General features: G+C 40.2%; 1 protein-coding gene across 2 annotated transcripts; it reads right to left on the bottom strand.

The window, feature by feature from the left end:
• Window positions 1-6,068: 6,068 nt before the first annotated feature.
• Window positions 6,069-17,344, bottom strand: LOC111268951 (uncharacterized). Of its 2 annotated transcripts, XM_022848214.2 has the most exons (10): window positions 16,710-17,344; window positions 15,260-15,366; window positions 14,855-14,902; window positions 14,234-14,343; window positions 13,280-13,395; window positions 12,986-13,132; window positions 12,695-12,813; window positions 9,192-10,124; window positions 8,665-8,828; window positions 6,069-8,356 (listed from the first exon to the last, which is right to left on the bottom strand). In XM_022848214.2, exons 1-10 carry the CDS (start codon window positions 16,730-16,732, stop codon window positions 8,189-8,191), a joined length of 1,935 nt encoding a protein of 644 aa, XP_022703949.1. In that variant the 5' UTR covers window positions 16,733-17,344; the 3' UTR covers window positions 6,069-8,188. The 2 variants fall into 2 exon arrangements, with proteins under 2 accessions (XP_022703949.1, XP_022703950.1); XM_022848215.2 differs by lacking the exons at window positions 14,855-14,902; window positions 15,260-15,366; window positions 16,710-17,344 and adding an exon at window positions 13,815-13,928 and having other exon boundaries at window positions 14,234-14,293.

Below are 17,344 nucleotides of genomic sequence, written 5' to 3'. Positions count from 1 at the left end.
TAAAATTCGTGTTAATTGATTAAGATGCAAGCGAGAAAGAAATATGTTAAAGCGCGATAATGGCCTAACTTTAAAATACGGTCTGCAAGATATACAATCTCTTCCTGAGGAACTGGAAACGAGGCTATGAAATCGGTTCGCGATGAATTTTGTGCTTCACCAGAACTGAATTTCCCATGATGCTAACTACAATTTGGCACATGAATGTTGACGATGATTTTTGTACTTAGAGCGGTAACACGTTTTCGACATTTACCGTACAACTACGAGTAGAATGTTGAATTTGCTTTTCCATATCGAGTCTTAGGTCTCTTTTTGCTAAAATTCTTGTTTAAGGCCTAACTGTAATTGGTGGCACATACCATATAAGCTGTAAGTTCCTGAAAATAATTCATCTATACGATAGGCTTCATATGTTTATAATATTGTCTAATTTAGCTGGCACACGATCTGTCGTGACGATACATTAGAATTTAGAATCTGCTCCAAGCTAATACATTAACATATTTCACTTTGAAACGGATTCTGTTAGGAAAAATCGGAAACGTTTCTAATTAGATCAGGCACATGTCAAGTAGAGTTAATAGCTTTCAGATCCCCCCAGGTGTAAAATACAGTGTCTCAGCGTATTTTAGGGGGTGAATTATGTGACTCCCCTAACCGAATGCTGTTTTCCCAGTACGATTTCTTCTCGGCATGTAAAGTGGAATAAGATACCGAATCCCCCGGATATTCCTTCGAATAAGTTTCCGTTTTGTATGCTTTATTTCGGATAGTGTTCGATAAGACCTGAAACAACAGAGAGTGTCCGTTTAGACTGTACATCAGATCGGTATTAAGATATACGCTCTGCGATGACCGATGCAGAAGTAAGACAATAAGTGACGAGAAGCGTTGACCTAATAAATTAAAAAGGGAATTTCTATGACAAAATGCTTCTTATGATAAAACCAGTCAACTTAATATCGCCTGCCCGCCAGTGGCCTGATCCCTTATCTGATCTTTTGCCAGCAATGCGCCTGTTTGTAGAATGGATCCGATTTTAAGGAAATTGGACAATGTCGCTAATAGCCAATCTCTTTCTTCAATTATTCTATTCTTTTTCTAGAATCGCACGTGTTCCGGGATTTTATTATCTAATGTATGTACTTCATCACTTTTATTTATTCACACAAATTGTTGTATTGTGTCTGTGTTATCGCAGGTTATCCTTTTTCGCCTCACGGCATGTTAGGCCTCTGATTTTGGCTTACCTGACGTCGGCCGAACGTTGACTTAAGCCCTAATGATAAGGTTTATCTAATTTCTACATACGGCTTGAACATCTTATACGGGGTTGGCGGTCTAAACCGAGTCAAAGGCATACTGCACAACAGGTATGATTGCATTAAGAAACATATAATAACAGAAAACAAAGGAGAGAACGCTAAGTACTTGTACATTAACGAGAGTCTGCTATTTCAATTTATGCAGAAAATGGCAAACGATATAGGCAGTAATACCAACCTAAACTCGCCGATTCGATTATGCCTGTTTCAGCCTGTAACAAACCTGATGATCCTTGTACAGTTTAAGACCTGCACCTTGCATTGGATCATTATTCTCCTGAATGACATTTCAGTGTATCCTTAACTATTGCCACTACAATTCTCATATTTGGCGATCTTCATAATAAATTTCGATGTACTAATGATTGGCAGAAGGTTCACATAGGTTTTGCATTTACTATAGTTTATAATTAACTTAAAATACAACTTATCTCTTATCCGCCAAGACAAGCAGCCCTTTGGATGCAACTTCTGAATAAGTTACAACTCCATATCACTTTAGTGCGACACTCAGTAAGGACACGTAGGCTAAATGGCCGTGCGAACAGGAAGAAGAGGCTTACGAAAAATTGACAGCGACCTTTTGCGGTCGAATGCTAAGGAAAACAACGAGGCGTGCCGTTGTTTTCCTCAGCCTTATAATATTACTACTATGGAGTTATCATGGTTGACCGTTCGTATTGAAAATCAGCATTCTTCTCTTGTTTCTCATTCGAATCTTGGTGGCATAAAGGTAACAGGAGTTTTGGTGTATGCATTAGATTAGGCGGAATCACTGCGATATTTAGCCAGGTCGGCCCTGGATCGTGGTAGCGTGTAAGAAAATTACAGAGATTGGTTTCACTACCTTAAGCTGCCAAAATTGCTAAGGCAACATATTTTTACGTAAGAACGCCTGAGCGTCGCCGTCGCACCTCGTCTATACGCCATGAGATGTATTTTCTCACAAATAGCAGTAAAGGGTTACATTTTATAAAATCGTTGGCTCCTGTGTTGTTGAAGTATAACAAAAAATTGCAATCTCCCAAGAAAACTCTCTACTAATGGAAAACCAATGTTTCTATTTATATTTTGAACTTCATAAAGGCTGATCAACTTCGAATCAAAGCTACCTCCTTTTGACGGATTATCAAGTAATATAAACTTCAATTTTCAAATACCTCCTCTCTCATATTAGTTCGCAGCTTGTAAATATAAAATCATAATATAGTTTGAATTTAGCAGAAAATAACGTGAAAAAGCATAATATAAAACAGAGATGATGTCTGATTGAGACATTGAAGGCGTAGACTTTTCTCTCGAACGATACGAATTCAGTAAAAGCAGCTCTGCCGGCCATTATCTGCAGTGGCCAGCCGTGTAAAGGCCTTTTTTCTTTATCTTCATTTCCTCCTCCTACTAAAATGACGGTAGACACGCGAGGGAGTGTTCAGTATATGAACGTTTTTACTTCGTAAATGCCGGTGTCTGCATGTTGGCTTAAAGGCTTTCGAGACGTCACAAGAGACGCCAAAGATCTTCGGCCTTAAATGTACAGGCATCACACTACTGTTACAGCACAGCGACATAGGTGTCGTGTATTCTTGCCAATGAATTCACTGCCTAAAGCTGTAGTTCTGTTTCCTTGAGGATCGTTTCCGAGCACTTCAGCTCTTTTCGACGGCAAACAATGGAGTAAGTTACGCGTCAACCGTAATTCAAGGCTTTCTTTTAGGCACTCAACGCTTTCCTGCTAAATACTATTAGGTATGTTACCATATCTATCTATTATAAGCTTCTATAATTTATACTCTTTAGCACGCGCGTTGAACAGCAGCGTGAGATTAACCCCTCCTCAGGAGAAAAACCTTTTTTTCATCTGATTCAGATGGATCAGTGTCATTAAACTAGAATCACCAATTTCAATCGCACAAATAGATTCTAAGTAAAACATGTTTTATTTTAAACGCATTTATTTTGATCACAGAAGTGTCTGAAAAAATTGATTATCGCAGGATTTTGAGGCACCGGCATTATTGATTACACATATGATTATGTCTTGTCTAGAAAAAAGCTGCTGCTGCTGCTGCTGCTGCTACTATGTATCCAGATCGCCTACTGACTTTGTGTTAACTTATCTTTGTTTTGAGAGTTCCTATTCGGTTTTATACATTCGAATTATAAATTAGATTACCAGCTAGGTCTGTCATGGTGTGTCCCAACAAATTTTTGTAAAATAGATTGGATATAAAATGTTGAAATATATTTAAATGATGCGGCAATCGACCAGAAATCTCTGACTTAATTTTAAAATGCTTGCTACACTAGACCTAAGCCCTTTCAAATTTTTGGGTCTGTAGATATTATGTTGGCTAATGTGTTCCCGCGTTTTTTTTTTTGTAAAAGCCTTTTTCTCTCACTTTGCAACTCAATTAGCCTTTACCACCGTGTTACTTTTGATTGCAGGTTTAGCTTGAAACAATTCGGTAAATATCGAGCTTTCGGCTGAACGAGAGTGCATTTTTAACACATTCTATACTAAGCATTTTATTGAAATCAAAACACGGTCGAAACCGCCCAGGACATTTTTCGTGTGTACGATGATGGCCCTCTTGTTGAAAGGACTGCTTAAGAGTAGTTTGTCAGATTTGAAAATGATAGTCGGCTGGCTGCTGAAAGATTTTCCCCGTTTCCGTCCACCGCCTGAACTTTCTGGCAACCTCCTGAAAGCGCTTTTAAAAGGAGACAGCTGGCAGACAACTCACGAATTGGCCGAAAAGATAGACTGTAACCATAGGGCCATTGTTAAGTGCTTCAAATCTCTAGGTTTACATAACTTGGGACTGGGCTACCCCGTGAAGTCTCTAAATCCTACAGCCTAACCTAAAACTAAAAACTACAGCCTAACCTTATATCTCAACATCTCGCCCTCTATCAAGCGTTACGCGGCCACAACGACTAATTTTTGCACAGAATTATCACTGGTGACGGGTAGTAATGTATGTACATCAACATGACCCAGAGATCGGAATAGATGGCTCCTTAGAGAAACTAAAACCCCAGATCTCTACCCAAAAAAAGTATGCTTTACGCTTGGCGTAACTGCACGGGCTTGATGTACTTGGATTTGTTTCCCATGAAGCGAATAGTTAATTTATTTGGCTTATTTGCATCAAGTCAACCATGCTATTCAAGAGAAAAGACCCGACAAACGAGGAGAGGTCATCCCGCTACAGGATGACGCGAGGCCATATACAGCAAACGAGTTAAATTTTTTGGACTTCGTGTGGGAAGTCTTGTTATGCTCGCCGGGGCCTGCGCCAATGCACTTTCACTTTTTCCGTTCACTGGGTAACCAACTACGTGGTCTTATCTTCAACACGAGTATGTAGTTCAAGCCATTGTTGAAGATCTTCTTCAAGACGAAACTAGCTATCTTCTGGCGAACCTACATACATTACCGATCGAAAAACTGGCGAAAGTCGTAAATAATGACGGATGGTACGTAACATAATTACCTTACCGCCGTAGGAATAAAAAAAAAATAGTTTCACTTCTTGTGATTCATTAAAGGAACCGCAAGAATCTATTATAGAACTTAATAGAATCGACATAGATTTCTCTTTGCGCCAACAGGTCAAGATAGCGCCTTTTTGCTGGTTATTTTTTTGGTCTACAATAATTTCTGTGTATAAACGCGTTAACATACGAAGGCAAACATAGAGTTTAACTGGGTACGAGAAGTTCAAATGTTACTATACGTGCAAAAAGGACATTCGAAGTACTGTTTTAAATTAAAGATTTCTAAGTAGAGTTAATAAGATGTTAAAGATTCGCAGTAACTGAATTGTTGTTATGGAAACGCGTTGTTGGTCATGGCTGCCAAATCAATCAAGATCATGTTCACGTTTATTGACGCTGTATCATCAAAGACAATCTGAACAATAAAAAGAAAAAAAAAACTACGATAGATATACCATACCATGCCGAATTATTCAGGGGGGTACAAATTGCTTGTATGTTAATGCCATTATGATTCATTTATGCGAGTGTTGCTTGAAGACGTAACAATCGAAGTTAGTGTTGCTATGGAGAATATTGTTCTATGAATCGGGGCAGATGATGAAGGACTGAGGTGTGCAGACATTCAGTTGTTGTCCGGCGATGGGCATGGCTGACGTACGAGTCACTTGTTGACAGGATCAGCAGGCAAAGATCGGCAATGCTACCCAGTGCTACCAAGTATTTGACTTGCAGCAACTCCGTTGTGTTCCTATCCCAAATAACAACAACAACATTGCCACCAACGGCAACGTTTCTTTATTCTACTCCTTTGTATTATTTTGTCCCAGGAAAGTGTCAAAGCAGCTACCAGGTAATACGGTCTAGCCACTTGACATTGAAGAAGCGAAACTTTCGATTGAGCAGCTGTATCCTACCGAGAAACGAGTGGAGCTTCGTAAAGAAAGGTCAAGGACAAGCGCCTTGATACATCTGACTGATGAAAATATTCAGTTCCCGTTTACTGTATGGAAAAATTTTTTCGGGTAGGAAAGACATACCATATATAAATCTCCTGATAGCATGTGAAATATAATAGTCTAGACTAGTTATTCGGGCACGATAAGCGAATGGAATGTTAAAATGGTACAGACATCGCGCTGACTGCTGTCTGCTAAACCGGGAACTTTTAAAAGGCTTGGCAGTGTAGCCAATATCTCTACCTAACTGATGATATAATCCTCCAGCTCAAAAGCCTGCTTTTCGTTTCCAACATCCTTTATTGAATTACAGTGCTGCCGTACGATACAGTGTTTGCGTCAAAGTCCAATACAATGTCACGAAATACGTTTAGCTATCAGCTAGACTTCTAAGTAATTATAGCCAGCCAATTCAGCCATACGAACAAATGTTTAACAAAAATGGCCGGAGAAGGAACATTACGTTGGTTGATTTTCGATAATCTGTCAAAGGGTTATTCGGCCCAACTGGGCTGACATAACTTGAACGACTTGCTCGACGACCAGAATTCATAATTCAAACAATCAGAGTTAGTTAAAAGTTGGCCAATTCATCATATTATTTTACTGTTTGTTTATTTTAATCATCTGAAAGTTGTCGTCGTCGTCGTGCGGCAATTTCGGGCAATGATGGCGTAATCGCGTGGACTTTGGCCCAGCAGAACTGCCTTTTCTTGTACCATTGGCTTTTGTTCTTACACCGCTCACGTTACTGTTTGACGAGTAACAATAACAATAACAAACCAGGTTTCGGCTGGCGTCGTACAGTGACAATGTTTACGAATGAAGGCGACGTTCATTTACCGCCTGTTTGCACTCGGAAACTAAGTCATACACAATCAAACAGGCATTATGTACAAACAGTGTACACAACAACAGAGTAACGGCAAACATGGCTGAAATGAATATATGACTCGAGCAGAATATCTACCGATGTGACGATTGTGGTGACAAAGGTAACGTGACGGGTAATACAATTCGATGAAATCATCCCTATAGTTAAACTTCAAACAGCCACAGTCCAATTGCAAATTGTAGGATTTACCTTACTACAAAAAGTCACAGGACAAATGAGCGTATCTCCCAATAGAACAGGTATATAGTTATAGCGGACTAAGTAGCGGAGCATCTATAAGAATAAATCACTACTCTTCAGCCGGACCTATGTTGCTAATCGTATGGTAAGTTATGTTATCATAATAGTTTCATTCGTCACCAATTCAACAACGCATGTAACTTCATACACGTCGCTCTGAGTCTTCGACGGATTTTATCTGAATCGATTGTTGATTTTTTTAAAAGCGACAAAGAAGAGCAAGAGGTAGTTGATGTACAGTTCGAGGCCTCGATTCGAATAGTTTGAAGCTGTAACCTAGAAAATAAAGGGTGCAAACGAGTTATACTGACAGAGCTAACTTCGGAAAATCACGGTTTTGCTGTGGTGTGTATTGGGCGTAGCTCATCGTACTGCAGAGAATAATATCGACCTGTTATCCTGTACGAAATAGGTCAGCCTTCGAAGTGAACGGCGAACTAAAAAAGAAACAAATGATGGCCTGTTTTACATTTCTCGCCGTTCGTAACAAATGTCTGCCGCTCGATTCGATTCCACGCAATTAATTTAGGCGTAGATATACGCTACAACCAAACTGAAAGATAAAATTGCAAATCTAAGTAGAACCATAGTATTGAAACTTGTATAATAAGTATAAATGTGTATATATATATTTCGATTTATACATTAATCCCGTTCCTGGGACGTCACCAAGGCTTGAGGACTTTTTTCTTTTTTCATACTATATGGTACCATAAACGCAGTACTAAAGTGATAACTTCTGTTGAGCTTGGCTTTTTTAGCCAGAGCGAATATAGTCTCCCCCTTAATTCGGATCTGTGAGACCTATAAACTTTATCCTTACCAGCAAAACTGACTTATTCCCCAAAAACAAACTGAGAAATCAGTAGCAATGTGTACAGAAAAATAGGTCTTGCTTCAAGGAGCCAAAACCCGATCTTTCTCTAGAAGCATACGAACACCTTAAAATTCAGTAAGCGTATCTAAATACACGAGTTTCACATGATCTGCTTTAATATATTCTATTTTCCTTGTCGTATAGGGCACCATGAAGTATATAATCTGCTCAATATGACTGTGATTTTCGAGTCCATTCTCACCGATACCGTGATACGATTTTATATTAACGATTGCATAAACGATGCAATGAATCGCCTTGAAAACATATTACGGCATATGGGTCTATATCGCTGGGTCAAGTGACTATGGAGTTCCGCGTGAGGACTGAGGATGTAAATCCATGCATATGTAGAATTGAACATGAATCCTTTGGGCAACATCGTTTATCACGCTGTGAAGTCTACAGCATCCTCAATGAAGTTATTGAAGGCTATTACCCTAGTGTACACACCGGGGTAATCTTTACGAGCGCATGAGTTGCCAAACGATACTAAACCAACGACGGTCCACTGGCCTGCCGAGTCCTGCATCATTAGGGGGCCTCCACTACCACCCTAAAGCGAAAAAATTATTATTTATGTTAGTAGGCCACAGTGCAAAACACAGTGATCTTCTAGCCTATATTAAAGGATAATGGTTGTCAGCGTAAGTGCATTTGCTCGATAATTTGACTATTGTTAATGAAGGCAGTGGAATAAAATTGTTTAAATGTCAAAAAATGTAATACAAGGGGCAAATATTGTTGTCCCCGCATCAGGTCCAGGTAATAAGAATAATTAAATAATAATAAATTATTAATTAAGAACAATTAAATAAAACAAGAGAAATTCGGCGAAGCAAGTGCATGCGTTTCAGTATTCACCTGGCAGGAATCGATACCGCCTTGCGGGTTCCCAGCACAAAGCTGGGTCTTGTCAATTCCATGACTGAGGTGTTGCCTGTCTGTGTCGTTGTACATGCGAGAGCATGTGCTTGACGGTATTACAGTCATAGAGGCTTCCCGTAGAAATAAACTCGGTGGACCACCTAGAAAGTAATTAGATGTAACTAGCGGCAACATATATAGGTTTAGCAGCGCATAAGTCACATAATATGACCATCACTTAATAAGTATGGCATTCGTATGTACTCATTTACGGACAACAAACAATATCACAGTTATGTAAATTGCTGGTGATCATTCAATTTGGACATTATACCGCGAGCTTGGGACGTCACTTGACTTCTGCCGTAATGACCCAGACAACGCTACTCTGAACGACTCACTAATGCATCGACTTGTCTAGCTACCTCGAAGCAGTCAGTGTTCTTCTATGATGAATTTCTCCAGCTTTCACTTTCTACGCAGCGAAATTTGCTCTACCTAGGTGAAGTGTAGGTTGTACTCACCCCTGGACGGTTCGTCGGCGTAATTTACGCTGCGTGGGAACCTCTGTTGTAACTGGCGAACGCTGCCATATTCGGCGTTAACTCGACTCTCGAACCCGACATAATGTGGACCCCGAAGACCAGTTCCTTGCTGCTGGTTGTATGCACGCTGTACAGGAATCGCTATTTGAGGCTGTTGAAATTGTGGCAAGGGTTGCGTTACTGAAGTGGCGTACCGTCGCTCTGCTTGAGTGTATTTTGTCTGCATTAGAGCGGTGTTATATTGTAATGGTGTGAACATCGATTGTTGTTGAACGTCCAGCGAATCGATCGTAGACGTTGTATGGTAGTAGGGACGGGCCGTAGTTAATCTGGTCCTCGCTGTGGTCCTTTTGGTCCGAAACGTTGTAGGTTCCATGTTCACGGACTGTGGGCGTCTTGTCGTCGTAGAAATTGTTAACTGGCTATAGCGAGTTGTTGTTGGGGTCGTAATAGTTGACCCTCTCACATCTGCATACTGCGGAATATGTGTAACGATATTGGAAGCACTGTTGCAAATAGATTCCCGTTGACTGTAGGATGTCTGCCCTTGACGGTGGGATGTCTGCCCCTCACGGTGGAATGTCTGGCCCTGACCGTAAGAAGGTTCTTTTAGATCGTGCGACGCTTCACTTTGACCGTTAAATGGTTCTGTCTCCTTATAGGATGTTTCTTGGCTGTGCACTGACTTTGGGCTATTGGAAACCTCCTTCAAGTAATACGATGACTCGTTGTTATCGTAAGAGGACTCCTGCTGGTCAGGATAGGGTTCTCGATGACCTTGTGGCATTTCGTACAGGGATCGAGTTGAAGTGTGGAATTTGACCCTTGACATAGGCCGTCGAGTAGTTGAGACGGAGCGTAATGTCGTTGTCCGCACCGGTGTTTCCAAGCTGGCAGAGGCTTCGGTGTTATCTATCCAAAGTATGCATATAGCATTTAGAGCTTATTTTATAAATGATGCGAATAATAACTTCGTTGAAAGGTTAGAGGAATGAGCTTTCGACAACAGCAAAAAAAACTATCACTAATAATGGAAGCACTAGAAGTGGATTAATTCTATACAGTTACATGTAGAGACCATTTCGTTCCTACATAGTAGAAACCGAGCCAACCGTAGAATTGAGTAAACTACAAATGAGATCGCAAGAAATTCACTAAAGGGGTCTATATGGACGTTGACGGGTGAGCTCGATACTAAGAAATATAGAGTCAGTTTCTGTTTGTATGTATATAAACACATGTTTCTTACTGGCAATAACTATATGAGAATAACAAAGATCAATCTATTTCGTTTATCCAAAACTATTTCCACTTTCCCTAAGATTTGCGAAAGTTATGTTTAGGTGTGAAGCTCAGGTTGCGTAATCTATTTCTCTTTGTTGAGCCAGGTTGAACCTATTCCATTTTAATGTGTCCAGGCAGAAGTTATAGGGGATAAAAAGGTTAAATGAATTAAGAAGTTAGCGAGATGGAGATGAAAAAGTTCTGATAAAATCGACATTAGCAGCCAAGCACAGGCTGGCTCATCGTGGTGGAGGAAAAGCGGGACGTTCTTTGAGAATCCTAGCCACTTGCACTCAATATGCCCGCGTAATCCTCCTTAAACTCGGTTGTGTATGCTCGTACACAAGTAAAACAGCGTGACAACGGTGCATAATGTTGATCATCATGATGTTCTACTTTCAATTGTGACTTTGTTTGTGTTGTTATCGTTAAAAGTCACTGCTGCATAAAAGTGGACTATAATGTATTTTTCCTTTTGGACCCATGAGAAACTAGTTCGTGTTTATCGTTTGATCTCCGCTGTATTCCACAAGGTTCGTCCACACTTTGTTCCATTTGGAAAATAAAAATAATTGGGAATATTCCGTAATAATATCCTCCCGGATCGAAGAGTGTCTTTGTGTTTAAATTCTCACAATCCAAGGTGAATGAAGCTCCTCTTTAGTCGAAATTTAATTTGGCTAGAACACAGCAAAGAAGTAACGCGTTCAATGAAGAAATTCCACAAAAATAGTACAATATGGTTGGTGCAAGGTATCATGCAACTTTTTCCACTAGGGGTGCGCGACCCCTTGTCGGAAAGTAATGGCTGCTGCTTATCTACTTCTAAACACCGCTTGAAATTTATTCCGCCCAATAAACAGAATTTCGCTTCAATTTCGGATTCCTAATAAAAGAGTTGTTTCCACATTATTGTCATCATTTTAGCCATGACTACATTTCGCCGACCACAGCTTAAAGTTTAATAATAATATTTTATTTCGGGAGGGTGCACTTGACCCCGATCTGCCATCGGAGGTCGATGGGGACCTTCTAGAGGCACCGTCAAAGAAAGACAGCAAGCAAACCGTCCGTGAATCAGCCGAGAAGATAAACTGCAGAGGACTTCTTGATATCTAACTTGGCACGGGTACAATGGGAGGTTTCTACGCAGAATTGTTACGGGCGATAAATAGCGGTATTCCTACGTTGATAGAAGGCAGAGAAAAAAAAGAGGAGGTTTGAGGGATAAGACTAAGCCCAAAATCAAGCCAGATCTTGACTTTAAAAAGAGCAAAGATACCCATACGCCTTACTTACATATCGGCTGCCCAACCCCTGTGATAGCTTAGTGAATAGTGTATTTGCCTGCCTATATTATGGACACGTTGTGATTTGGGTCGAAACTCGTACACAGACTGGCAGTCAGCCGTCTGTGTGATGGAATGCCTAACGGCGATACCGGACGTAAACTCGAAGCATAGAGGCTGTATAACAAAAGAGACCTGTCGTCATTCAGTTCAAGGCCACTTAAGGGAAACGTCACGTAAGCCGTTTTTGTGTGAAGCCTTCCCAAGTTCTTGCACCGATAAATTTCGATCCTTTCCGCTTACTGGCTCACTAATTGGCAATGAAGAGGATCCTGAGAAATGACTGCCCAAGTCCTTTAACACAGGGCCTAAGAATTAGTCGAGAAGCGGAAGATGGTCCTTCCGTTTGACGGTGCATACGTAATCGACGAATCGTTAGATAAAAACATTATTGACCAACCGCATGCCATACCGCCGCCAAACCCGTCTTGTTAATAGTAGTTGTCAGGTGGTGCCCATACTCATACCAAGTGGTTAATGTCCAAATACTGATACTGGCTTCGGCGTGATAATAATCCTTTCAGGACTGAGAGAGACCGGTCACTGCTATGAGGTCAAAAACGATTGACGCCGCTTTAGAAAGATGATCTCATAGTTCAACTTGGAACAGATACACACATCAGTAATTGAGCTAAAGGCCCTAAGACAGGTTTGCTGAAAAGATGTCGATACATGCTTCTAATGCGTAGCCTATTTGTGCAGCAACATCCTTAGTTGTCCTTAACATAGCAGGAATCGATTACATCTTGCCGGAGTATTGTATCAACGCTGTTTCTCCTACTGCGTATGTATTTTTCGCTGTCACCGCTAAGTAAGACAAAGTGAAGAAAAAAAATTAGGGTTACGTACCGTCATACGTGGATCCATAACCGATTACAACGACAATTCTATCGACTAGATCATCATTGATCGACCTCGGCTTTGGCAAGCATATCGGCATAAATGGAGGTTTAAGGCCCACTTGCAGCCTGAAAGGTCCGCAACACGGAAGAGGTATACCCTTAAATGTTCAATTATCGGATTAATCGGAGACTGCACTAATGCATTTATTGGCCGATATTTGCGTCAGAGAAAAAACAGATCTGAACATTCGACTAGCTATCAGTATTACTAGATAGGACGCGTAATATGTCTACGAACCTTACAACGGCGATGTCGTTATAGAGAAGGTATGGATTATAATCTGGGTGTAATGATACGCCGTCGATTCGCTTTATTTCCGAATCTTTGTTTGAGTTAATCTTTGCTTCGTAGGAAAACACCTGAACAGCGTAATCATCGACAGCCCTGTAATTAAATAATTGTCAAGGTGAAAATATCGTGTATATAGTTGTGGGGAAAAACCAATGATACAAGTCTTACCTACCTAATGAATGGTACATTAGTATATTGTGATGAAACCTATTCGATGTTGCAGATCCGCTCTTGTCTCACCTTGGTACAGGGCTGAAGCAATAGGCAGCGGTCAGAATAAATTTTCGTGTAATAATGACGCCCCCACAGAGAAGCTCCCAGTCTCCCGTTTCTTCATTTTGTTGGAGAATTTTGACCTACGAGCAAAATCAGCTCTATAAAATATTATGCTTGTTAAGCGCGTATCTAACAGTCGCACAGCCACAAGTCTGGCTGTACCAAACAAATATTGCAGAATATCTGAGAGAAATATATATATATATATATATATGATACATAAAAGAAGGGTCATTTACATTTGCCTAATCTTCTCTGTAGGGGCACCCGTTCTTTGCGCATATTCACACAGGATGTTCGGGAAGTTATGTAGTTCTATTGAAACAACTGTTTACCGAATTCGAGGGCCACATTCCCAGTAAATTGTTTTGTGTCTTTTGAACACGCTGAAATACTACAGCTTTCTAAATTGTTCTTTCTTCCATACTAAAACAAGCCATAACATCTGAATATGTATTGAAAAAGACAACGATTTAAAACGATTCGTATAGACGGTTACCTTAGAAACGTTCAGATTTTGGCTCATTTCCGATAGGTTGCATAATCTTCTGAGTGCCCTGCACATTCTGTGTGGCTTCCTCAATGCCATACATATGTAATTTGCGAATCAGGTCTCAAGTCGTCATCGAGAGCCAAAAATATTACAAGAAAAAATTCATAAATCTGAATCAATACGTTATATTTCTCCTATTTTTCAACTTTTATGTCCGGCATCGCCGTTCTATCAGATAGACGGCTAGCTGGCTCCCAGCACGAAACGTGCCGTGTGTCTATGCCCCATAAATTCAAACTTAGACCATAATGTATCCCTATAAGCAGTAGGCAAGTACGTTACCCAATGAACGATCACGAAGACTGTCATGTTTCCTATGACTATGGAATAGTCCTTCGACATAGGCATCTTCTTCGTTCACTTACCATCCATGGCCAGTTTTCCAGCAGAGTGTCTTTCGTTGAGTATTTTTGAGGAAGGACAGCCGTTCTGCGTCTTGCAAGATTCGTTATGGCTAACTCTCTAATGCCACACACTTACGTATGAAGACGATACGTAGTCAATTGACATTTAAAGGTGACACAATCATCCAAAAACCAAAAGGTTGTCGAGCACGTACCGATAAACAAAGGTAACAAACAAGAAAGAAGCAAGCGTTCTGTCTTTATTTCCATACGACAAAGCCGTCTATTTAATGCACATCAATTTGTTGGATTGTTTTGCTGTGTTTACAGTCTTCAACGGGAACAGCTAATTTGTCCGCTTAAGGATAAACAAGCGATTTCTGTTGGCTTGTAGAATTACATATGACTGGATTAGTAGCGCGTAGATTTACATTTTTTCAGTATACAAGCAAACGTTTTGTTGGCTGTATCGATCCCGATCGACGCTGATGCTATATAATTACGTTGCTCAAAGCTATATATCGATATAGATTAGTAGAAAGTTTCATATAGATGATCACCATCCTTTACGAGTCCGCCAATATCCCTTAGACGTTTACCTGTTTGGCAGAAAGAGGTCGTAGTTTTAAAAATATGTAATACCTTTTTGGAATGCAGTTAAATCAATCGGCTCCCGATATTTATCCGGCACTAAAAACAGATAAAAAGCAAATCATATTTATAGGGTGGCGCATCCATGTACACAGGTGTCTCGTTTATAGAGACCCCTTGACCTAGGTTCCATTCTCCATTTGAAGGCATGCATATAAAGGATATAGTCTACATCGTATTCTTACACAATAATTATATTACGATTGAATGTTAATTAATTGAACAATTAAAAAAAAAAGTTACTCAAAAGTTAACTGAAAATGTTACTAAGAGTTTTCTACAGGTCAGAAAAGTATTTCGCTACTATCCGATAGTAAACATAATTCCTTTACTAACAATATGGTGCGGAATGATTAGAAACGGTAAAAACGGAAATTGAATGTAATGTCTAATTACATCTTCGATTTTTCTCCCAGCCTGTCGATGGCTGACCCGTATCCTCCGACGCATACTGATAGGTTATTGCCGCGCCCGGATAGACTGAGAGGGTAGAAAACACAAACCTGTCAAACCAGGAGAATACATATACCATGCTTTGCTTTAGTGAAAGTAGAAGATTCTAGATTAAATTCATTCCACGATGAGTCATATTTCATCTTTACGGTATTCAATATTGAGGTATCAATGATGAGCATCACTGCATTACCCTTTGCATGGATGATCTTACTTATGCTGAACGCTTATCCATGGCTGCCACTAGTTTGTATAACCAAAAAACAGGTCGTATGAGATCCGTAAAGTTTCACTTCTCTACTTATAGTTCAGTGCGCAGGCAGTAGAGACGTCAGAGTGTGAACCTCTGCTGAGCTGTTGCAACTGATGGGTTTATATAGTGACGTCAAATGATTGACGTGTCCAGAAGACTGAACCAAGAAGCGCAATGACGTGAAGTTAGTTAATTGTTAAGATTCCAAGAGATAATAAATTATAAATAACAATGTACAACTGTTATACATTGAAGCCTAAATCTAGATATCGTCACTTAGGCATCACCCCTTGTATTTTTCATATAACATTTTGTTCCAGTACAACTTAATCTCGTATCATCTCTATGTCAATGGAAAAACCCAAAAACCATAGAATGGCTCTATGAAACCTTAGAATACCGGTGATACTTCTTTAAACGAAAAGACTCGTGACTCATGCTGTCGTTAGCAATTAAATACTTTTCATACTGCTCATCATTTCCAACGTACTTTACGTCTGTATGCGATCTAATACGTCTTTGGAATGGAGAATAGTTTTTTTCATTTTATCGTACTCTAAACGCCTGAACGTGTCAGCTGCACCCTGAAAAACTACCTTAAGCCTATCGAAAAACAAAATGTTACCTAAATGCGAATTTTCGTTATCTTATCGAGCAAAACATCGACATTTCCTAAAAGTAAATCTTATTACTGAGCTTCAAGATATATCGAAGCTGTTTGCATGTTTATTGGCTTTACGTCGTCGTTTGTGATTAAATCGCGTACATGTCCGGAAATGGGTTAAGGTGTACGGCAGACTCGTCATTTTCGTTTCCGCACGACTATCCATACAAATTCTTGTTCACAGACTGCTAACTGTGCTCGAAAGCTTGGAAGACTCGCGACCTATATAGCCGACAGGATAAGAGCATAATGCGTGTAATCGTGCAGATGACCCAGGTATTTTTGGATAATATAGCCGTATATTATATAGGTACAGCTGGTTTTGCACGATTCTTGTGTGATACGCGCCTTGGGCACGAATCCCAAGGGGCACAAACGTTCCTTAACGAGTACGATTGAGGCTTACCTGAACTAACAAATGTTAAAATAGTTGATACAAACTTTTGATAAAATATAGATTTTCTTTATCAACTTACAAGGCTGCTGCCCAGTATCGCATCCTTAATACTTTCGTTTATCGTCGCCGCCGCCGTTATTTTCAGTTCCGTCGACCAGCTATGTTTTAGGGTTCTGTCTTTAATTACGAACTTTACGCACTCGGTCACGAGTTTCACTGTTACGGGCTGTGTCTTCTTCTACTGCAAATAGTAAATTATCGATAATTGTACTTCGGCAGCACTTTTTCTTGACGAGTTACTCTGGAACTTCAGTGTTTTGGCACACTGTCTTGAACCGATTGAATTAACGTGTATGACGTGGGACGTACTGCTCAATAGTCAGGCTAAACTGATGTAGTTGTGAAGAAGTAGTCAACAGTTTTGTAAACCGGAAACGCGTGAAAAAAACAGAAGATTATGATAATTAGTATTATGGTCACTAGACTCTTAACTGTCACGGCCTGTGGCCTGTCTACCGTCAGAGTAGGACACTAAAAGAAGAGAGACTGACGACGAAATGAGATGAAAAACGAGACGCATATCGGAAAAAAAACACGACTTCGTTCCAGACGAGCGGCCAATGCTTGGTGACGTTGTTCCACGACGCCTGCCTATGTTGGCCAATCGACGCCGTGTTGCCGTGCAAGTTGACGAAGGTTCTGTAATTGTGTTGA

The sequence above is a fragment of the Varroa jacobsoni genome, unplaced genomic scaffold (assembly GCF_002532875.2).
Source record: "Varroa jacobsoni isolate VJ856 unplaced genomic scaffold, vjacob_1.0 scaffold_1337, whole genome shotgun sequence".
Lineage (NCBI taxonomy): Eukaryota > Metazoa > Arthropoda > Arachnida > Mesostigmata > Varroidae > Varroa > Varroa jacobsoni.
This window is presented reverse-complemented; position numbering and strand designations above follow the sequence as displayed.